Source organism: Coregonus lavaretus (genome assembly GCF_964263955.1).
Source record: "Coregonus lavaretus genome assembly, chromosome: 6".
Classification (NCBI taxonomy): domain Eukaryota; kingdom Metazoa; phylum Chordata; class Actinopteri; order Salmoniformes; family Salmonidae; genus Coregonus; species Coregonus lavaretus.
In genome coordinates, this window is record NC_139993.1 from 3,100,748 (window position 1) to 3,125,696 (window position 24,949).

At 43.7% G+C, this 24,949-nt stretch overlaps 2 protein-coding genes across 2 annotated transcripts in view; both read left to right on the top strand.

The window, feature by feature from the left end:
• Window positions 1-1,455: 1,455 nt before the first annotated feature.
• LOC311131307 (uncharacterized protein) lies at window positions 1,456-6,146 on the top strand (the record flags this gene model as incomplete). Its single annotated transcript, XM_084164204.1, has 5 exons — window positions 1,456-1,732; window positions 1,951-2,111; window positions 3,953-4,096; window positions 5,415-5,580; window positions 5,983-6,146. 5 exons carry the CDS (start codon window positions 1,456-1,458, stop codon window positions 6,144-6,146), a joined length of 912 nt encoding a protein of 303 aa, XP_084020330.1.
• Window positions 6,147-8,512: 2,366 nt separating this feature from the next.
• LOC311130336 (uncharacterized protein) overlaps window positions 8,513-24,949 on the top strand; it is a gene marked incomplete at its 5' end in the record, with an annotated part of 28,633 nt that continues 12,196 nt past the window's right edge. Inside the window, 2 exons of the mRNA XM_084163065.1 lie at window positions 8,513-8,618; window positions 9,174-9,199. Of these exons, the coding sequence (XP_084019191.1) occupies window positions 8,513-8,618; window positions 9,174-9,199 (132 nt within the window). The remainder of the gene's footprint in view (window positions 8,619-9,173; window positions 9,200-24,949) is intronic.

Below are 24,949 nucleotides of genomic sequence, written 5' to 3' on the forward strand. Positions count from 1 at the left end.
TTTGTTCAGCCTATTTCTTGATGTGAAATGTTGACATTTGGATACCTTTAAAGAATGAGTTATCTGGTAAGATTGTATAAAACACTTTTTTGTAGTGAGATTTTCACATTTTCCATTGCTAGCCATAATGGCATAAATTACTTCTTGCAGTCTTTCCTGCAATTAAGATTAGGAGCTTGTTTTTGCTTTGTGCTTTTAGGAAATTATCATGTACCATCTTTAAAATCAATGCTCTTTTGTTATCTCACCAGGTTACTTGACTGAACACATCAACAGGGCCAGCTGTTGGCAGAGATTTGTCATTCCTCTTTCATTAGGTGAGTTTTTACTGTACCAAATTAATTCAGCCAATGTGTTCAATCTAATCATCATCCATCTCCGCCCTATTTAGTTATGCTATTTCAAATGCCACCCTGTATCTGCAAAATTACACAGGATACATATTTCCGGGTTTTATATAGTGATCCATTGGCCCTTGGGCAAAAGATTGAACTATTCTGCCTAGTAACATAGAAAATGAGAAATATTTTATATCTGAATTTAGACCAGTATGAATCCAGCAGATGAAAATAAATCAAGTTTGGCTGTTTTGGGGAGCCTTATTGTCCCTAGTCTTTTCTCTCATTATGTATTCAATAATCTACCCTTTGCCACCTGTAAGGCCGTGCAGTCAGAGGAGAGATAGCTCACAGGGTGTGTCTGGAGTCGGGACAATACACAACGGTCTGCTGTGTTTATTTGAATTTGGGTCATTTCTAGTCAGTCAATCTCTTGACCTTCCCATCCCATTTGACTAGGATGAAAAGAGAAGTGTATGTTGCCACAATTTATGCAGCAATCCAACCAAGCTCAAGAGAAATGAGTATGTGCAATGACTTGGCTAATGCAATCTGTCTAGAGACGTCTCTGTAAATTGGACATAACGGACATTTAATGCCAAATAAATTACCTCCTTTATGAATAGATAGGGAAAGCTCAGCTGGAAAATACTTGGTACTTCCTTTCAACATATTTGAACTGATTTCATTATGGAGCTAGTTTTATGGTTTAAAAATGTTGTCTTCATAATTTTTGTGTCAGCAAAACCCACAGCACTGTTACTTTCGGAGTGGTTGTGTGACCAGGGCCTGTATTCATAAAGCATATCAGAGTAGGTGTGCTGATCTAGGATCAGGTCCCCCCTGTCCCTGTTATCCTATTCATAATGATCTGAAAAGGTAAAACTGATCCGAGATCAGCACTCATACTCTGAGAAGCTTTATGAAACACGGCAGTGTAGTAATGTGACAGTGTTAGTCAAAGCACTGCTGCCACCTGCTGTATGTTGGTTGATATGAATAACACCTGGACTATGTCAATTTTCATGTACTCCATATTGCAGGGTCTTCTACTTCCCTTCCATTAGATTGAGTCTACAAAACCCCCTGTGCCCCTGTTGCTTCTCGCTTCCCCACCATGCCTCGTTCTTTCCTGGTGAGGAGGGGGGGCTCTCACCCTCTGCGCCCCAAAGCAGGTAGCCCCTGCTTGAGCACGACCCTGGTGCCAGTGGGTCCCCCAGAAACAGACAAGAGGCAGTGGGGTACCCTTCTTCAGGGACAGCCGTCACCTAAGAGTGCAGTGTCTCTAGTGACACACAATGAGGCCTACTCACCACAGCCCTCTCCACCTCCAGCCCTCCACCCTGCCTCACATAGTCACCCTTACCTTTACCCCACTAGTCCAATGTCTTCAGGTAGGTGTTGAACACTGAGGCTCACCTAACACAAGCTCATGTACATCTGCCAGTTGTGTGTATTATTGTTCTCTCAAAATCATTCATTATTATACAATGTTCATTTAAGCTAAGACTGAAACTGCAATATGCTTAAGACCTACTAGAGATCAGTGTTTGCTTGTAAGAAGGGGCTAATTAATGTAACGTATCAACCACCTGCTATTCTCCATCCTAAGATGGTAGAGCTGCACTGCACCACCACTCTACCTCCCCGTTGAACCCTGGCAGCCCTGCTGAGGAGGTGGGCTCTCCCCTCCTGGGGGAGACCCGACACAGAGACTGTCCCCAGATCAGTGACCACAGGGCCACTGGGACTGAATGTCCATGGTGTGGAAAGGTTAGTGGATGATCCCAAGTCAGTTATGTTATTCTATTCCTCTGACAAGTGGTCATTGCCAATAATAATCTGTTCTTAATTGATTTACCTGTATACACAACCAGTCAAAAGTTTGGACACACCTACTAATTCAAGGGTTTTTCTTTATTTTTAAAAATGTTTACATTGTAGAATAATATAGTGAAGACATCAAAACTATGAAATAACACATATGGAATCATGTAGTAACCAAAAAAGTGTTAAACAAATTTAATTTGTGGAATTTCTTTCAAATAAGCAAAGAGAAACGACAGTCCATCATTACTTTAAGACATGAAGGTCAGTTAATATGGAACATTTCAAGAACTTTGAAAGTGCAGTCACAACAACCATCAAGTGCTATGATGAAACTGGCTCTCATAAGGACCGCCACAGGAAAGGAAGACACAGAGTTACCTCTGCTGCAGAGGATAAGTTCATTAGAGTTACCAGCCTCAGAAATTGCAGGCCAAATAAATGCTTCAGATTTCAATATGCCATTTAGCAGATGTTTTTATCCAAAGCGACTTACAGTCATGCGTGCATAAATTTTTACGTATGGGTGGTCCCGGGGATCGAACCCACTACCCTTTCGTTACAATCGCCATGCTCTACCAATTGAGCTACAAGTCACAGACAAAAACATCAACTGTTCAGAGGGGACTGTGTGAATCAGGCCTTCATGGTCAAATTGCTGCAAAGAAACCACTACTAAAGGACACCAATAAGAAGAAGAGACCTGCTTGGGCCAAGAAACACGAGCAATGGACATTAGGCCGGTGGAAATGTGTCCTTTGGTCTGGAGTCCAAATTTGAGATTTTTGGTTAAACCGCCGTGTCTTTGTGAGACGCAGTGTGGGTGAACGGATGATCTCCGCATGTGTAGTTCCCACCGTAAAGCATGGAGGAGGTGGTGTTATGGTGTGGGGGTGCTTTGCTGGTGACACTGTCTGTGATTTATTTAGAATTCAAGGCACATTTAACTAGCATGGCTACCACAGCATAACGCCATCCCATCTGGTTTGGGCTTAGTGGGACTATAATTTGTTTTTCAACAGGACAATGACCCAACACACCTCCAGGCTGTGTAAGGGCTATTTTACCAAGAAGGAGAGTGATTGAGTGCTGCATCAGATGACCTGGCATCCACAATCCCCTGACCTCAACCCAATTGAGATGGTTTGGGATGAGTCGGACGGCAGAGTGAAGGAAAAGCAGCCAACAAGTGCTAAGCAAATGTGGGAACTCCTTCAAGACTGTTGGAAAAGCATTCCAGGTGAAGCTGGTTGAGAGAAGGCCAAGAGTGTGTAAAGCTGTCAAGGCAAAGGGTGGCTATTTGAAGAATCTCAAATATAAAATATACATTTGATTTGTTTAACACTTTTTTGGTTACTACTTGATTCCATGTGTATTATTTCATAGTTGAGGTCTTCACTATTATGCTACAATGTAGAAAATTGTAAAAATAAAGAAAAACCCTTGAATGAGTAGGTGTCCAAACTTTTGACTGGTACTGTAAATAAAGGTGAATTATTAAACATCAATCCTACTCTCCATGAAAAAGGTTTGATATTAGTGGTAAGAGAAAGCTATGTTTGCTTCCATCATGGATAGTGAACAATTTCGACTCATTGGAATGCCACTGAGGTGGTTGGATAGACCTACACAAATACTTTTTATTAACCAAAGGTCAAAGTGCAGCAACTGAAGTCTGACATGCTTTGATTCTCTAATCTGTTTTTGACTGGATGACCAGTGTGAGGATTAGATCAAATAAGAGGTAAATTATATTTACTGCACTCCTCTTCTTGTTTTCTTTTCAGAGTTTCTTTTCTTCCTCCAGTCTGGAGTTCCATGTCCACAAGTCCCATGGTGGCAGACACAAGCAGTCATCATCAGCACACACCAAAACTGACAGTCAGCCATATGGCTATAGGCCAGACCTGGGTTTGAGATACAGGGTCAAGGTAGGAATAACACACCTAATGATGTCAATAAAGGTCTGTTGCCTGCCCCATTACTTGTATAACATAGTGTTTTAAAGCAGGTTTGGGGTCAATTCCATTTTAATTCAGTCATCGAAATGGAATTGACTCCAACCCTGGTTCAAAGTAGATACCATGAAAGAAATGTTAGTGTATTATCAGCAGAATGTTTATTAAAGCTCCCATGCAGACTTTGTACTTTTATTTTTAAATCACTGTATTCTAATAAATCACTGTTTACTTAATTAAAATAACTAAAATATATTTATCATTTATTTTCCTGAGCCTCCTTTGGCCCTTGAAATTCTGTCTAATCGTGTGGGCACGTTAGGAAACAAATTTAAATATATTTACATACACAGCCCTGATTGGCTGATAGGATGGTCTAGCGCCCACCCCCTTACCCAGATGAACAGTCATTGGTCTATTATAAATCAGATCATCATTGTGACATCATGATGTGGGTTCTACTAAGCTATATGGAATTGTTTTAAGGTCATACCAAGGATCATTTAGCTATTTGATTTTGAATTTTAAGACTCGTTGAAGTATCAAAAATAAATTAAAAATACTGCTATTAGCCCATACAAACACATTGAATAACAGATTCACTACATGGAACAACATACAGTCCCCAAAAAAATATCAAAAGGAAGTTTGTTCTGAAGTGTCTCTCCTATATGTTTTTTTTTAACATGTATTTAACCCCATATTTTGGGCATTAAATAGTCTCCATATATACTTCCTTACATTTTTTCAACTGGTATCAGGGGACCTTCAGACGAGTCTTGTGAGGCCTGTGGGCATCCTAGAGCAAAACATGTACATGTTCGTGAGAGTATCATCTTTCCATAGAGGGGTCAAAATAGTTTGTAGGACATTCGGAACGCTACAGGCGATTTTGTGTCATGGTCTGACAAACACCGCTCTAGCTCTATCACCTTTCACCTCAGATGCAGAATTGCGACAGGCGGATGCGGTTGATTGAGCATCTGCAACATCGGCGGATGTGGTGGATTGAGACGTACCCAATGCAAAAAAAAAACGATCTCTATCTTAAAACAGACATTTTTTTATGCTAATGAGATTTCTGCGGGGGCGCGGACATCTACTTTAGGGGGTTTAAAGGTTTTTATGCCAGTTATAAACTATATACAGGAAAACACACCACAATAAACCTTATACATAACTATATAGCCTATACTATATGACCTATATTTGTTTTTGTTTGGTGTAAAAAATTAAGATGAATTAAAACGCAATAAAAATAAATAAATAAGTATATGGCCATGTGTTTCAGGAGCGTACGTTTGGCTGTAAGGTGTGTGGGAAAGTGTTCAAGCGCTCCTCCACCCTGTCCACTCACCTGCTAATCCACTCTGACACACGGCCCTACCCCTGTCAATACTGTGGCAAAGGATTTCACCAGAAATCTGATATGAAAAAACATACATTCATTCACACAGGTGAGTCGATATGTATTCTATGGAAATAGGGATCTTGTCTTTGTCAGTCACGTTCGAAACATATTAACTATTTTATATATAAAAATAAATAAACAATGTGAGTGGTAGGGGCATGTGGTGCCTGTTAAAATTTGTAGTGACTACATGCCAGAGTATGGCGACGTGGGAAGTGATTTGGCCTTTAAAATAAATAAAACAGCCACCGCATGCCCCTATCACTCATTGATTTGGAATAAGTTAGCTGAAGTTTGTAGTGGCTGTTTTAATTAAAGAAACCTGAACCAAGCATTATAGTTTTTCCTGGCCACTAGACTACCTTCAGGGTGAGGAACCATCTAACATTAAGTTATAAAATAATGAACTTCCCTTTAATACTATGTCCCCTCTGCCCTCCTTTCCCAGGTGAGAAGCCCCATGTGTGCCAGGTGTGTGGCAAAGCATTCAGCCAGAGCTCCAACCTCATCACCCACAGCCGTCAGCACAGTAGAAACCAGCCCTACCACTGCCTCTATGGCTTCCAGCGCAAACAGGACCTGAGACAAAACCAGGAGAACCACTGTACATAGAGCTTTAGACTAAGACCCTGGCTAAGAGCTGATCTGAGCTCAGTTTTCACAATCGGGAGAACCACAATGACGACAGCAACTCAGACACCCTCACATGGTCATAGCTGGCCCCAGTTAATTTTTTCATTATAAGGGGCACCACTGCACAAGCTAAACAGAAGCTGGGGATGGATGGAAGGGATGGATGCTTCACTCAAAATTCTAACATTTACCTTGACTGTAGTCGAATCCCGACTATATATTTTTCCTATATATATATATATATATATATATATATATATATATATATATATATATATATATATATATATATATATATATATGTGTGTGTTATATATTCAGTGTCATCATTGGGTCATATCTGAAAATAGGTCAAAAACACCTTAGAAACATTCCAATCCAATTTATATTCCAAAAGTATGCCTTTTTTAAGTGTGCATTAAAAAATATTTGTTATCCACTTTCAGATAACAAGATTCATATTATGAATGATCATTGTTTTATTTAAGTGATCAAACTCCCTTGCTTTTTAATGAGTTACCTCTCAAGGGGTGGTTTTAAAGGTATGTCACTTTGAGATAAAATAAGTTAAACAGTGCAACGCCCACGTAGGTTCTGGAAATCTCTGGAACTGAATCATCATCTTAATTCTCTGGAACGGAAACATTTACCTGGATTTAAATACCTGTGATGGGCTGAGAATGCCCCCCTCTCTCTCAGTCAGCGCTACCCTATAAAAGCACAACCATCTCTCCACTCTGCACTAAAACGCCTGATCCCTACAACCTTCAAGCCCTCCACTGCACCACCAATGAAGAACACAGACACAGGTAAATACATTATTTAGAATACATGCTTTAGGTTTTAAGTCACAATTGGCCTCATTGTGACCTCATCCCCAGACTTAATTACTACAGAGAGAGAGCTGGCTGGGGACAAGATTAGCCTCATGGTGACATAGGGACCTTACAGAAATGTGTGTATGGGGTACATTACAGCAATGGATCAGTCATTCAAAAATCATGTTAACACCTATTATTGCACACAGAGCGAATCAATGCAATTTATTATTCGATTTGAAGTAAACTAATTTAAGCTTGCCTTAACAAAGGGGGGTGAATATTTATTATAGGCACTGTATGTAGTGTAACATCCTGATGCTGGTGCTGTGAATAGTAGTCTACTATTTTAATTCAAATTCAATAAATTAATTGGAATTCTCAAATCAGTTCTGATTTGACACCCACCCTGGTCTCGTTTCAAGACTTAAAAACAGTTTTTTTAAAACAGTTTCAATCAGTATATAGACCAAGACATCAAAATACGTATGTACTGCCAGTTTATGCAATGAGTGGTAACTGACACTTAATTTACATTTCAGTATCTTCAATGCCTGCTTTCCATTTACATTTGGAGCATTTCATTGTCTCTCTTCCTCTCACCCTCTCTCTGTCCCTCTCCATCGTAGCAACAATGGGTTAGGGAAAGAGTGCTCCAGCTTCAGTCACAAACAGCCATGACGACAGCCATGACGACAGCCATGACGAATCAGGTGTAAACGTATCAGACCAAAGCATATCAGGTGGGAAGGGCGGTATTTCAATTGGCAAATCACCAATTAGGCCGGTATGTAACCTAGTCCAGCAGGAGGGAGTCTATATAATTTCAAACATTTATATTTTATTATTGTGCAATGCCACTTAGCCTATGTGGCCCATCCCATATGGGATTATAAGACACATTTATATTAGACTTTTCAAAGAATAAGCAATTCCATGTCCATATAGAGTGAGCTCCAAATGTATTGGGACAGTGACATTTTTTGTTATTTTGGTTCTGTACTCCAGCACTTTATTATTATACAATGACTATGGAGGTTAAAGTGCAGACTGTTAGCTTGAATTTGAGGGTATTTCCATCCATATCAGGTGAACCGTTTATAGATTACAGCACGTTTTGTACATAGTCCCCCATTTTAGGGGACCAAAAGTATTGGGACAAAATCTGTGTGTATTACAGTAGTACTAAGTGAAGTATTTGGTCCCATATTCATAGCACGCAATAACTACATCAAGCTTGTGACCAAAAACATTTGTTGGATGCATTTGCTGTTTGTTTTGGTTGTGTTTCAGATTATTTTGTGCCCAATAGAAATGAATGGTAAATAATGTATTGTGTCATTTACAATATAATATTTTTCTAAACACTTCTACATTATGTGGATGCTACCACGATTGAGGCTCATTCTGAATGAATCGTGAATAATGATGAGTGAGAAAATGACAGAGACATAAATATCATACCCCTCCAAAGATGCAAACCTCCCCTGTTATTGTAATGGTGAGAGGTTAGCATGTCTTGGGGATATGATATTTGTGCATCCACTGTTTGACATCTTCCAAGCAGATTATGTTGAGGGTCACCCCAAATCCTACATGATCACTGACGACAAAGGGGTCACCGGAAAGATCTGTGGGGGATGAGGACGGGGTGGATCACACCCCCAAAAAGTAATGCCACACGGGAACCTCCTGTATCTTAACACCCTTTATTAATCACAGATTATACTACATAAAAATAATTGTAGATAAATAGGGTGTGTTCTTACTGCTAGTGCTTCCACATACACTATTGGTATATGGTCGAAATCAGCAAAGTAATCACTGTAGTTTTATGACAAATAAATAAATGTTACCAAACTGAGGAAACAGTGTATTCTGCAAGATGTTATTATGGCAAGTAACTCTGTGTGTGTGTGTGTGTGTGTGTGTTACTCAACTGGAAAACAGAAACCAACTGTTTTTCAATGGCTTAACCTTCTCACAATGGAAAAAGTTACAGCATCCACCAAAGACAAAACAAACTCCTTCAACGAAAACTGGACCCCACTCCTCAACTCATTGCAGCTACGGATGAGCTGATCCCACCCTAGTTTTTCCTCTAACACCCAAGTTGCTATTTATTTTTAGCTAATATATTATTATATTGTTATCACACAATGACTAACAACCAGCTGTATTGATAAAGACCTGGGTTTGAGCTACAGGGTCAAAGTAGGAATAATACACCTAATGAGGCCTGTCATGGTACTAACTACATAGATAATAAAGGGTTCCCTTTCAGTCGGTCACTCGGTACATACAGTGCATTCGTAAAGTATTCAGACCCCTTCACTTTTTATGTTACAGCCTTATTCTAAAATGGATTAAATTGTTTATATTCCTCAATCTACACACAATACCCCATAATTACAAAGCAAAATCTGTTTACAAATGTTTGCAAATGTATTAAAATTAAAAAAGTAAATATCACATTTACATAAGTATTCAGACCCTTTACTCAGTACTTTGTTGAAGCACCTTTGGCAGCGATTACAGCCTCGGGTCTTGGGTATGACGCTACAAGCTTGGCACACCTGTATTTGGGGAGTTTCTCCCATTCTTCTCTGCAGCTCTTTTCAAGCTCTGTCAGGTTGGATGGGGAGCGGCGCTGCACAGCTATTGTCAGGGCTCTCCAGAGATGTTCGATCGGGTTCAAGTCCGGGCTCTGGCTGGGTCACTCAAGGACGTTCAGAGACTTGTTCCGAAGCCACTCTTGCATTGTCTGCTGTGCGTTTAGGGTCGTTGTCCTCTGGTGCAGGTTTTCATCAAGGATCTCTCTGTACTTTGCTCCGTTCATCTTTCCCTCGATCCTGACTAGTCTCCCAGTCCCTAACGCTGAAGAACATCCCCACAGCATGATGCTGCCACCACCATGCTTCACCGTAGGGATGGTATTGGCCAGGTGATGAGCGGTGCCTGGTTTCCTCCAGACGTGACGCTTGACATTCAGGCCAAAGAGTTCAATCTTGGTTTTATTAGACCAGAATATCTTGTTTCTCATGGTCGGAGAGTCCTTTAGGTGCCTTTTGGCAAACTCCAAGCGGGCTGTCATGTGCCTTTTACTGAGAAGTGGCTTCCGTCTGGCCACTTTACCATAAAGGCCTGATTGGTGGAGTGCTGCAGAGATGGTTCTCCCATCTCCACAGAGGAACTCTGGAGCTCTGTCAGAGTGACCATCAGGTTCTTGGTCACCTCCCTGACCAAGGCCCTTTTCCCCCGATTGCTCAGTTTGGCCGTGCGGCCAGCTCTAGGAAGAGTCTTGGTGGTCGAAACTTCTTCCATTTAAGAATGATGGAGGCCACTGTGTTCTTGGGGACCTTCAATGCTGCAGAAATATTTTGGTATCCTTCCCCAGATCTGTGCCTCAACACAACCCTGTCTCGGAGCTCTGACATGCACTGTCAACTGTGGGACCTCATATAGACGGGTGTGTGCCTTTCCAAATCATGTCCAATCAATTGAATATACCACAGGTGGACTCCAATCAAGTTGTAGAAACATCTCAAGGATGATCAATGGAAACAGGATGCACCTGAGCTCAATTTCGAGTCTCATAGCAAAGGGTCTGATTACTTATGTAAATAAGGAATTTATTTGTATTTATTTTTAATACAGTTGCCAAAATTTTGAAAAACCTGTTTTCGCTTTGTCATTATGGGGTATTGTGTGTAGATTGATGGAATATATTTGTAATCCATTTTAGAATAAGGCTGTAACGTAACAAAATGTGGAAAAAGTGAAGCAGTCTGAATACTTTCCGAATGCACTGTACTATTGGGAGTCAACGACGCATCGCTTACCCCGGTTTAAAGATTTTGACGATGAGCTAAAGGCAACCTGGGATTTCCCTCATTCAGCCAGGCTGGTGCTACCAGGTTATGGCAAGTTCATGAATGTAGAGGGTATGGAAGAGGCAGAAGATCTCGTACAACGCTGTGTACTACGCCTTTCACAGAACAGTGCAAACTGGCTCTAACCAGAATAGAAAGAGGAGTGGGAGGCCCCGGTGCACAACTGCGCAACAGTTTTCAGCTGTGCTAACATAATTGCAAAAGGGTTTTCTAATGATCAATTAGCCTTTTAAAATGATAAACTTGGATTAGCAAACACAACGTGCCATTGGAACACAGGACTGATGGTTGCTGGTAATGGGCCTCTGTACGCCTATGTAGATATTCCATAAAACAAATCAGCCGTTTCCAGCTACAACAGCCATTTACAACATTAACAAGGTCTACACTGTATTTCTGATCAATTTGATGTTATTTTAATGGACAAAAAAAAGTGCTTTTCTTTCGAAAACGAGGACATTTCTAAGGGACCCCAAACTTTTGAATGGTAGTGTCTGTGAGAATGCTGTTCATTGACTACAGCTCAGCGTTCAACACCATAGTGCCCTCAAAGCTCATCACTAAGCTAAGGATCCTGGGACTAACACCTCCCTCTGCAACTGGATCCTGGACTTCCTGACGGGCCGCCCCCAGGTGGTAAGGGTAGGTAACAACACATCCGCCATGCTGATCCTCAACACGGGGGCCCCTCAGGGGTGCGTGCTCAGTCCCCTCCTGTACTCCCTGTTCACTCATGACTGCATGGCCAGGCACGACTCCAACACCATCATTAAGTTTGCAGATGACACAACAGTGGTAGGCCTGATCACCAACAACGACGAGACAGCCTATAGGGAGGAGGTCAGTGACCTGGCCATGTGGACAACAACCTCTCCCTCAATGTGATCAAGACAAAGGAGATGATTGTGGACTACAGGAAAAAGAAGAGGACCGAGCACGCCCCAATTCTCATCGACGGGGCTGTAGTGGAGCAGGTTGAGAGCTTCAAGTTCCTTGGTGTCCACATCACCAACAAACTAACATGGTCTAAGCACACCAAGACAATCATGAAGAGTGCATGACAAGACCTATTCCCCCCAAGGAGATTGAAAAGATTTGGCATGGGTCCTCAAATCCTCAAAAGGTTCTACAGCTGCACCATCGAGAGCATCCTGACTGGTTGCATCACTGCCTGGTATGGCAACTGCTCGGCCTCCGACCGCAAGGCACTACAGAGGGTACTGCGTATGGCCCAGTACATCACTGGGGCCAAGCTTCCTGCCATCCAGGACCTCTATACAAGGCGGTGTCAGAGGAAGGACCTAAAAATTGTCAAAGACTCCAGCCACCCTAGTCATAGACTGCTCTTTCTGCCACCGCACGGCAAGCGGTACCGGCGCGCCAAGTCCAGGTCCAAGAGGCTTCTACACAGCTTCTACCCCCAAGCCATAAGATTCCTGAACATCTAATCAAATGGCTACCCAGGCTATCCCCCCCCTCCTCTCCCCTCCTCTTTAACGCTGCTGCTACTCTGTTTAATATCTATGCATAGTCACTTTAATAACGCTACCTACTTGTACATATTACCTCGACTAACCGGTGCCCCCGCACATTGACTCGGTACCTGTACCCCCTGTATATAGCATCGCTATGGTAATTTTTTATTTTTTTAGGTATTCTTTCTTAAAACTGCATTGTTGGTTAAGGGCTTGTAAGTAAGCATTTCACTGTAAGGTTTACACCTGTTGTATTCGGCGCATGCGACAAATGACATTTGATTTGATTTTGTTCCATTATTAAAGTGGCCAGTGATTCCATGTCTATGTATATAGGGCAGCAGCTTCTAAGGTGCAGGGTTGCGGCTAGTGATGACTATTTAACAGTGTAATGGCCTTGAGATAGAAGCGTTTTTTCATTCTCAGCTTTGATGCACCTGTACTGACCTCACCTTCTGGATGATAGTGGGGTGAACAGGCTGTGGCTTTGGTGGTTTATGTCTTTGATTATCTTTTTGGCCTTCCTGTGACATTGGGTGCTGTAGGTGTCCTGGAGGGCAGGCAGTGTGCCCCCGGTGATGCGTTGGGCAGACCGTACCACCCTCTGGAGAGCCCTGCCGTTGCGGGCAGTGCAGTTGCCGTACCAGGTGGTGATAAAGCCCGACATGATGCTCTCAATTGTGCATCTGTAAAAGTTTCTGAGGGTCTTAGGAGGCTGAAGAAATTCGGCTTGACCGCTGAGGTTGAAGAGGCGCGGTTGTGCCTTCTTCACCACACTGTCTGTGTGGGTGGTCCAGGCGGTGGGTGTGGCGGCCTAGTCGTTGAATGTGGTCACAATGCTGCAGTTGCATATCGATTTGCTGCAGGAGCTGAATAAGACCGTGGAGGCGGGGAAGTGGAAGTAGGTTTCAGAGCTTCTCGACGAAATCCGTGCTAGGGCTGATTTTGTGCTGCGTCTGTCCCGCTGTACTATTCTGGCTGTGTTGCTCAAAGTATCCCTGTTACGAACCCCGTGGCTTTAAACGTCTAGGGTGGATGGAGAAGAGACCCGTAACATAAATCATGCAAATTAGAATCGTGACATGGAACAGGGAGAACAAAACCTACACGGCAACCATAAACTACCATCAAACATAAAATGTTTATTTGTGAACACACGGTAAAGGTTTGGGAAAAAAGGCTGAGCAGGACCCAAGAAATGAAACAATAGTGTAAAATACCCCTAAACTGATCTTGCCTGCCTCAAGAACCGCTAAACTACTGCTAATCATACAAAAATACAGTGGGTGGTCCGCTCAGGTCTAACTAGTGTTTATAGACAGTTTTCTTTCTACGGGTAATGTATGCCCAAGGGCAGCTTGCTTAACTTCCCCTTTTCCCAGAAACACACAAAGTTACCAAACAGAGTAACCAGCAACTTAGTGAGTACACAAAACACAGGACACCACAGTATCCATACTCACATACGGAAAATAGTATTCTAACAACAAACACAACTGACCGGCTTTTAAACAATGGGACGTGTGATTGAAAAACCAGAAACAGGTGGTGCAATGCAGAGGAATGTCCACTGATTGGTCCACCTCAGCAATCAGCAGACACCCCAACGACCACCAATCAGGAACATACAGGACACCTGTGATTAGGGCAGAAGGAGAGGAAAAACACAAAAAGACACAGGATACCTGTATCCATAACACTCCCACCCTTAAAAGAGCAAACCACAATGGTTTGCGACACACGTACCATCACACACACACAAAATTCAAAAGATCAACAGCATCCTGACGGGATAACAAAAAAAAAAAAACCTAGTTCTTTAAACACGAGACAAAGCATCTGCCAACACATTATCCGACCCCTTTTTGTGGCGGATCTCCAAATTATAATTTTGCACTACAAGTGCCCAACGCATAAGGCGTTGGTTCTGGTTGTACATCCGGTGGAGAAAAACTAAGGGGTTATGGTCAGTATACACTATCACTGGTAATGCACTGGAACCAACATAAACTTCAAAGTACTGCAGAGCTAACAACAAAGCTAGAGCTTCTTGTTCAATGGTGGAATAGTTTGTCTGACATTTGTTAAATTTCCGTGAAAAATAACAGACAGGATGGTCCACTCCACTCTGGTCCAGCTGCAGTAGAACAGCACCAGCACCTCTGGCACTTGCATCTACCTCCAGTTTAAACGGTCGTTCAAAATCTGGCGCAGCAAGAACAGGAGTACTACATAAGAGTGCTTTAGCAGTGTTGAAAGCAGTACGACAATCTTCAGACCATACAAATTTTCTCGCCGGACTGAGCAAATCTGTTAATGGAGCAACTACCGCAGATACATTTTTCAGAAACTACGGTAGTAGCCAACCATCCCTAAAAAGCAGCGTAGCTCTCTTCTGGTGGTAGGTGCGGGAAATGCATTTATAGCTGAGACCTTGGCATCTACAGGGCGCACCTGACCATGGCCGACCTATTTACCGAGATAAGTAACAGTGGCCTTCCCAAACTCGCACTTTGCTAAGTTCAGGGTTAGAGAAGCGGCTGCTAGACGTTCACACACTACCCTTAGAGTGTTAACATGATCAGACCACTCAGTTGGGGGGCGGAGCTAGCATGTTGGAGTGAACGGCTGTGTGTGAGAGGCTCCCGCAACTTTTTTGCGAAATAATCTAACCTAATTTACTTTATTGCACTTGTTACAACAAACTTTTCTTTCTAATACAATATTGTAACTTTCTATGTGAAAATGCCTAGTAATAAGCGACCAAAGGACAATAAATCCACATCAGAGGCCTACTCCCCACCAAACAACGAGACAAACATGGCGGAAGGCACAGGTAACAACGTGACACTTACAGAACTTACCCGGGCTTTGGGAGAACTACGTGTTGCTATAGCGGAGGATCTTAAGGCTGCTATTGCTGAACTGGACACTAAAATCGAGAGCACCATTCGAACGGTCGCTTCGCAGGGCCAGAGTATTGTGGACCTTGAAAAAGCTTCTGAATTCAACGCTGGTAGGATCGACGAGTTAGAGAAGCTATGCACGTCATTGCAGGATAATGTGCAGAGGCTTTCTGTGAAAGTGGTCGACCTGGAGGGCAGATCCAGGCGTCATAACCTTCGCGTGGTGGGTCTGGCAGAAGGGGTGGAGGCGGGCTCTCGTCCCACCGACTTCTTCGCCAAGCTACTGAAGGATGCAATGGGACCGGATGTTTTGGCGTCGGATCCCCTACTGGACCGTGCACATCGCGCCCTTGTCCCAGTGCCTGGACCGGGCCAGCGTCCTCGCCCAGTAATCATCTGTTGTCACAGTTTCAAGACCAAGGATCTTATCCTGCGCGAGGCTCGAATGAGGGGCAACCTGTTACATAAAGGGCACCCCTTTCGTGTCTATGAGGACTATGCGCCCGATGTGGCAAAGCACCGCGCTGGCTACAGAGATGTCATGACCAAACTCTACAAACTCCATCTTCGCCCAGCCTTGCTCTTCCCTGCAAGACTAAGAATTACCCCGCCTTCCGGGGAGAAGATCTGGCTCTCCTCGGTTCTGGACGCAGAGAAGTTTGTCCGGGAATATACGCCAATCCCCCGTACAGGTTAGAGTGCCTTGTCATTGTGTGTTAAGGTCTGCTCACGGACTCGAATACATACCATACCATAACGGGTGAAACCGTATTCAACGGTCTCAGCAAGGGCTACCGAACATGTAATACGATGAGCTGACCAATGGAGGGTGGTCAGAGCTCTCACTTAACGTTAATTTCACTTTCATTCCGACTGGGTTTAGAGCGATGCCTGTTTGGGAGGCCTTCCAGGTCAGATCATTGACACCTTCGGATGGATATACTTATTTTCCCCCATTTTTGTTTTGTTTCGTTATTTATTTTTCAATTCTTACATTATTCCTGTGCGTACATATAATAATAATTATTTGTACTTTATTATTATTTTCTCTTTAGCATTTTAGTATTATGTATGTGTATATTTTAAATTTGTATAGATTATTATTCTGGGGTATGCATGTTTGTGTGTGTAGATGTGTGTGTGTATGGATGTGTGTATGCGTGTGTATGTATCTGTATATATTTAAGAATATTTATTTTATATGTATATTTTTTTGGGGTGTGTGTATGTATGTGTGCGTGTATACGTGTGTATATGTGTGTGCGTATATATATATACGTGTGTGTGTGTGTGTATGTATGTAGGTATGCACATGTATGTATGTATGTATGTATGTATGTGTGTGTGTGGATGTGTATATGTGTATGTGTGCACATATGTATTTTTAATTTTTTTACATTTTTATTTACTTTGTTATTTTTTTGATTGGGGGGTACGTTCAATTTATCAAAATCCTTGTTCCCATCTCCTAACCCACAATATGTAACTGTACTGCTGTCTATGTCGGTTACTGATGGTTTATGTTTAGACCGGTATTGCTTAGCAATAGAATCTTGTGATGTTACATCTTGCTTATCTCAGGGATTGACCCAAGATGAACCTTATTATTATTATTATTTAACCTTAAGTGCGCAATATGTTTAAGTTGCAACTTATTCTGTTTAGGTTTATTAGATGCTAATTGAACACTTTAAGTGCGGGAGCCTCCTCAGTTCATATGTTAGTAGAAGTTCTAGGATAGTGAGAGGTGAGCGCATAGTTGGGATTTTATTTGTGTTCTACCTCTTGTTCGAGGTCGCGCCATGCTTTTTTGGCATCGGCCAGACAATGTGTTTGTTATTTTTATTTTCATATTTTTTTCTGTCCTATGTGTGTATGCCTGTTAAATGTGGGTTGATAGGGGGGGTAAAGGTTGGGGAAAGTAGGGGAACAGGGTGGAGAGTAAAGGTGCTTGCGGGGGGGGAGGGGTGGGTTGGATACTGCTCGGGTGTAGGTGCTACATATGCTGATCGTGATGGTTTGGTGCGCTTTCTTACCTTTTTAGTGAGTTACATGTTATGCAGGCCACCATAGGAACTACAAATGAGAGGAGGGCGGGACTTACATTCACTTCCTGGAATGTCAAGGGTTTAAACGAACCAATTAAGAGAGGCAAGGTCCTAGCCCACTTGAAAGCACTTTCGTCTGATATTATATTTTTGCAAGAAACCCATCTGAAAAACAAATCTCATAACAGACTTAAATGTAAGTGGGTGGGACAAGTGTATCACTCTAACTTCTCTGCCAAAACGAGAGGCACAGCGATTCTGGTACGGAAAGGAATTCCCTTTCTACATAAAACCACTATTGTGGATAAAGAGGGTCGTTATGTGATCGTAATAGGAGAGATCCATTCTACTTCTGTAACTCTACTAAATATCTATGGGCCAAACATTGATAACCCCTCTTTTTTCAAAAGAGTCCTTGCCCTGATTCCAGATATCTCCCATACTAATCTGGTCATTGGAGGGGACCTTAACTGTGTACTAGACCAATATTTGGATAGATCCTCTACCCGGCGAACCCCTACCTCCCATTCAAGCGAATTCTTGAATACCTACATAAAAAATTCTAACTTATTTGATATATGGAGGATCTCTAATCCTACGGGTAGGGAATACTCCTTTTACTCTCATGTTCACAATGTATATACTCGAATTGACTACTTTTTGGTTGATGCTAAACTACTCCCCTATACCTGTAATGTGAGATATCATGATATTATAATCTCTGACCACAGTCCACTCACCTTCTCCCTGAGATTGGGTGACATCGTACCAAACGAGAGGGTCTGGAGGTTGAATCCTCAGCTCCTCACAGAACCAACATTCTGTGAACATCTTAAAGACCAAATTACATTTTTCTTTGATACCAACGACAACACAGAGACTTCCCCAGCATTATTGTGGGAAACGCTGAAGGCTTATTTGAGAGGCTGTATCATCTCCTTTCAGACTGCCAGGAGTAGGCAAAACAGAAAAAAATTGGTAGAACTGGAGGGACAAATTCACTTACTGGATAGGGAGAATGCTAGACATCCATCTATGGAGAAACATAAACAAATTATGTCTTTAAAATTTAAATACAATCAGATCCTCTCGGCTAAAATTGCCAAATCTTTTCTCTATGCCAAGCAAAAATATTTTGAGTTTGGTGACAAACCACACAAATTACTCGCCAGACAACTTTGAAAAAACGTGAGTGACCGAATGATTCACAAAGTTCAATCTGCATCTGGGGAATTACTCTCCTCCCCCAAAGACATCAATGACAGATTCCGTCAGTTTTATGAGACTCTATATACATCTAAAGCGGATCCTAACCCCTTAATTATGCAAAACTTTTTGGAGGACTGTAATCTTCCTGCCCTGAACCAGGAAGACTCTAACTTCCTGAATAAGGAAATATCTCTTGAAGAAATTAGAGAAACAATTAAATCTCTAAAGAGTGGCAAGACCCCGGGCCCAGATGGATACCCTGGTGAATTCTATAAAACATTCAGTAACATGCTATCTCCCTACCTGCACAAAATGTTGGTTCGGGCCAATGAGGATGGAGCTCTCCCATCTACTTTGGATGAGGCGTTTATTACAGTTATACATAAGAAGGGTAAAGATCCGGAAGAGGTAGGGTCATACAGACCAATATCCCTCCTTAATACAGACCAAAAGATTTTAGCAAAAACTCTGGCTAACAGGCTTAGCACTTTAATTGGCAAATTGGTCCATTCGGACCAGACCGGCTTTATCCCTAATAGAAACTCATTCTTCAATCTCAGGCGCCTCTTCAACATTATGTATTCTCAGAGGTTACCTAACATGGACCTTGCCGTTATATCTCTTGACGCCGAAAAGGCCTTTGACCAAGTTGAGTGGCCCTATCTATTCAAGGTCCTACAGAAATTTAATATTGGAGATGGGTTCATAAATTGGATCCAGCTTTTATATAGGAACCCCTGTGCGAGAATACTCACTAACAAATCAATGTCGCCCCGATTTAACCTTCACAGAGGGACAAGTCAGGGTTGTGCGCTGTCGCCTATGCTCTTCGCCCTAATTATTGAACCTCTCGCTCAAGCGATCAGATCTAATTCAGCAATACACGGCTATAATACTAAAGATACTCTAAATAAGATTTCCCTATATGCAGATGATATTCTCCTCTATGTAACAGAACCCCAAGCTAGTATTCCAGCTATTCTTGAGGTGATTAATTTGTTTGGTACCTTCTCGGGATACAGAATAAATTGGAACAAGAGTGAATTAATGCCCATACGGTTGCAAAACACCTCCTGGCTAGAACATCTTTGTCACACCCTGGCTCTGGGACTCATTATGTTGAGCCAGGGTGTGTTCTTTCTATGTGTGTATTTCTATGTTGGTATTCTGTTGTGTTGATTTCTATGTTTTGCCTGAGTGACTCCCAATCAGAGGCAACGAGTGTCAGCTGTTGGCTGGTTGTCTCTGATTGGGAGCCATATTTAAACTGTATGTTTTTCCCTTTGGGTTTGTGGGTTTTTGTTCCGTGTTCGGTCATTGATACCGTGGACGTCACGAGTCGTGTTTTGTTTTGTATTTTGACGCTTTAACTAATGAAAGTCATGTTTGTTCATCACGCTGCGCCTTGGTCTACTCCTTACCGCGACCTTGACAGAAAAACCCACGCAACGACCAAGCAGCGTGTCCAGGGGCAGCTCTTGGGCTGGACATGGGAGGAAGCGCCGGGAGAAGACACGGTGGAGGCGCGGCGTAGAGAGGAGCTACGGCGTGATCAGGGTCGTCGTCGGACGGTCGTGAGGCAACCCCAGAAATTTTTTAGGGGGGGGCACACGGCAAGGACGACGGGGCTGACGGAGGAGAAAAGGGGGCGGATCCAGAAGGCCACCAGGCCAGGGGTACACCGCCCTGTACGTCCTGTGCGGATGCCTCACACAGAGTGTGTGAGGGTAGGCATTCAGCCAGGAAGGGTGGTGGCCGCTCTTCACTCCAGGCCTCCTATCTGTCTCCACAGCCCGGTTCGGCCTGTCCCTGCTCCACGCACCAAGCCTACGGTGTGCGTCGACAGCCCAGCCCGGCCTGTCCCTGCTCCACGCACCAAGCCTACGGTGTGCGTCGCCAGCCCAATCCGGCCTGTCCCTGCTCCACGCACCAAGCCTACGGTGTGCGTCGACAGCCCAGCCCGGCCTGTCCCTGCTCCACGCACCAAGCCTACGGTGTGCGTCGACAGCCCAGCCCGGCCTGTCCCTGCTCCTCGCACCAAGCCTACGGTGTGCGTCGACAGCCCAGCCCGGCCTGTCCCTGCTCCACGCACTAAACCTACGGTGCGCGTCGCCAGCCCGGTCCGGCCTGTTCCTGCCACCCGCACCAAGTCTACGGTGCGCGTCGCCAGCTGACCCGGCCTGTTCCTGCCACTCGCACCAAACCTACGGTGCGCGTCGCCAGCCCGGTCCGGCCTGTTCCTGCCACCCGCACCAAGTCTACGGTGCGCGTCGCCAGCCCGACCCGGCCTGTTCCTGCCACTCGCACCAAACCTACGGTGCGCGTCGCCAGCCCGGTCCGGCCTGTTCCTGCCACTCGCACTAAACCAGGGGTGCGAGAAGTCAGCCTGGTAAGGCCCGTTCCTCCTCCACGCACAAAGCCAGGGGTGCGCGTCGTCAGCCTGGTAAGGCCCGTCCCTCCTCCACGCGCCAAGCCAGGGGTGCGAGTCGTCAGCCTGGTAAGGCCCGTTCCTCCTCCACGCACCAAGCCAGGGGTGCGAGTCGACAGCCTGGTAAGGATCGCTCCTGTTAAGTCCAGTCCTGCTCCAGCCGGCGGGGCCAGACTGGACCAGGGGCACTATGGGGGGTGTATTGGAGGGTGGTGGTCAAGGCCGGAGCCAGAACCGCCGCCGAGGAGGTATGCCCGCCCAGCCCTCCCCTGGTTTGTTTAGTTGAGGCGCGGTCGCAGTCCGCGCCTTTAGGGGGGGGTACTGTCACACCCTGGCTCTGGGACTCATTATGTTGAGCCAGGGTGTGTTCTTTCTATGTGTGTATTTCTATGTTGGTATTCTGTTGTGTTGATTTCTATGTTTTGCCTGAGTGACTCCCAATCAGAGGCAACGAGTGTCAGCTGTTGGCTGGTTGTCTCTGATTGGGAGCCATATTTAAACTGTATGTTTTTCCCTTTGGGTTTGTGGGTTTTTGTTCCGTGTTCGGTCATTGATACCGTGGACGTCACGAGTCGTGTTTTGTTTTGTATTTTGACGCTTTAACTAATGAAAGTCATGTTTGTTCATCACGCTGCGCCTTGGTCTACTCCTTACCGCGACCTTGACAATCTTCCAGTTAAGTTATCTTCAGAAAAATGTATCTACCTTGGAATTGTAGTTACCAAACAATACTCCTTACTATTTAAAGAGAATTTCCCTTCTCTGATGCAAAATCTCAAGGCAAACATACAGTTTTGGAGAACTCTCCCAATTTCTCTGCTCGGAAGAATTAATGCCATTAAAATGGTCTTCCTCCCACAACTGCTCTACCTATACCAGAACATCCCAGTATTCATACCTAAATCATTTCATAAACAACTGGACTCTATTATTAATCCTTTCATCTGGGATTATAAAACACACAGGATAGGTAAAAAACACCTATGTAAATCCAAGATGGAAGGAGGATTGTCTCTCCCAAATTTTATATTTTACTATTGGGCCGCTAACCTCCGCGCTGTTACGTTTTTGCTGGATGACGCAACCCCGCCACTCAGCTGGCTTAGCATGGAGCGGGAGGAGTGTCACCCCTTCTCTATTGGTGCCGTGATTTTGTCACCTGTTAATCTGGAGATGTCACTTTACCATAACAATCCTATTATACATAGCACAGTCCGAATCTGGAAGCAAATTAAAGTCCACTTTGAGCTTAGACCAATATCATTCATGCTCCCTGTTGCCAGGAATCCCTCCTTTGCACCCTCTAACCTTGATAACACCTTTGAGCGATGGGGAGAGTCGGGGATAAGTACCATAGGGGATTTATATATAGGAGGGACCTTTTCTTCATTTGAAGCGCTGAGGGAAACTTATAACCTTCCCAGAAGTAACTTTTTCAGATACCTACAAATTAGAGACTATGTTAGAAAACACCTCCCAACATTTGAGAATGCTAAACCTTCCATGTTTGACGGATGCATAAAAATATGCCCCACCTCAGACAAACTGATATCTCGTCTATATGACGCTTTTCAATCTGTTAGCGCACCCTCTACTGATGCCATTAAGGCAAAATGGGAGGAAGAACTAGGGACTGATATTTCGGTGGCAGACTGGGAGGATAGCTTGGAGTATATCCACACCTGCTCCATTAACTCCAGACATCGTCTCATACAATTTAAGGTATTACACAGATTACACTATTCCAAAACTAAACTGCATAGGATATTTCCTGATACATCCCCTATGTGTGATAAATGTCAGGCTGAGCAGGGTACACTACTCCACTGCTTTGCCCTATGCTCTAGTCTGTATGGTTATTGGTGTGGAATATTTGGGGTCCTCTCTGAAGTTCTGGAGACTTCAATAGACCCAGACCCGCTTCTGATAATCCTGGGAGTGTCCGACTCCCTAAACGGATTAACCAACTCCCAAAAACAACTAATCTCTTACAGTCTCATCTCGGCAAAAAAATTAATCTTGTTGTTTTGGAAAAGGAGGGAAGCGCCCTCTACCAAATTATGGCTCAGCGAAGTGGCAAAAACTGTACACTTAGAAAGAATTAGATATATTCTGAACAATAAATTATCAACATTTGATCAAATCTGGCAGCCTTTCCTCTCTTACCTGGACCAGTCGGTGCTGTGAATTTGTACTTTTTAACGCACTCTCAATTGTCATATTTATATATACCTTTGGGCAGCGTGTGCTGGCCCCGACACTCGAGCAGTCGGGAGGGGAATAGGGTGGAATAGGGGGGGGGGGGGGGGTATAAATGGGGGGGTTACATCTACCCGTTTTCTTTCTACCTGTCCCTGTTCTGTATGTCGTGTCTTGTAATATTCGTTTTGTGTCCAGAACTCTGGGTCTTGTTGTTCATGTCTGTTCTCTTATGTTTAGATAAGAACTATACACATGTCTTTCATACCTATACACCATTCTTATGTGTGTTCAATAAAAAATATTTGAACAGACCACTCAGTTGAATAAATTACCAGATCATCAAGGTAAGCACTACAATTAGGAACTCCAGCCAATACTGTGTTAACCAGGCGTTGGAAAGTGGCTGGTGCGTTCCGCATCCCAAATGCCATGACAGCATATTGTAGAAAGTGATCTGGGGTCACAAAGGCAGAGATGTCGGAGGCACGTGAGGTTAACGGCACCTGCCAGTAACCTTTTAGAAGATCTAGTTTGGTTACATAAGTAGCAGCACCAACAGTATCAGTACAGTCATCCAGTCTGGGTAACGGAAACAAGTCGGGCACTGTGACAGCATTTACCTTCCGATAGTCCGTACATAACCTGGATGTCCCATCAGGTTTAGGAACCAGAATACACGGAGAACTCCAAGGACGTGAACTTGGCATAGCCAGGTTATTCTCTAGCAAATAACCGACCTCATCCCTCATTATCTTTCTTTTAGAGACGTTGACACGATAAGCATGTTGCTTGATAGGTGCAGCGTTTCCAACATTAATGTCATGTTCTAACACATTTGTGCATGTAGGAACATCATTAAAAAGACATGGAAAGCTGTGTAATAGTCTCACAATATCATCTGACTGTCCGTCCGTTAAATGAATCAGGCCTGACGGGAGAGACAGCAGCATCTCTGAATTGGGCAATCTAGCACACTGCTGCTGAGTATTTCGCAACTCCAAACCATCTCCGTCCATATCATTAACATGACCTCCCACTACAGCCGTAGCAGCAATAGAGACAGCCGACTCGGCCAGTTTCTCTGGACTGTCTATCTGAGTAACGGGTCTGGTGTGGTATGTTTTCAACATGTTAACGTGACACACACGAGATTGGCGTTTTCTATCAGGAGTCTGTATCACGTAGTCAGTTTCATTTAGTTTATTTTCAATTACATAAGGACCAGAGAAACGTGCTGACAATGACGCTCCTGGCACCGGCAACAATACAAGAACTTGGTCACCTGGCTGCAGTGAACGAGAAACAGCCTGGGTGTTATATTGCCGTTTCATCCGTCTCTGTGAGGAAGACAGCGCTTCCTTTGCTAGAGCACAGGCACCATGTAGGCGCTCACGAAAGCGACTAACGTAGTCCAACACATTTTCTTTCACACACAACTCTTGTGATAAAAACTGATCCTTAAGGACTTTCATAGGTCCTCTCATGGTGTGTCCAAACACCAGTTCAGCTGGGCTGAACCCTAAGGATTCCTGTACTGTCTCACGGACAGCAAACAAAACTAGAGGAACTCCCTCATCCCAATCCTTCTCAGATTCCAAGCAATATTTACGGAGCATAGACTTCAGTGTCTGATGCCAACGTTCAAGCGCACCCTGAGACTCTGGGTGGTATGCGCTGGACACACGGTGTGTAACTGACAAGGATTTTAACACTTGTTTGAAAAGTTTAGAAAGGAAATTCGTACCCTGATCAGTTTGTATCACCTTAGGTAACCCAAAAGTTGAGAAGAATTTGATCAACGCT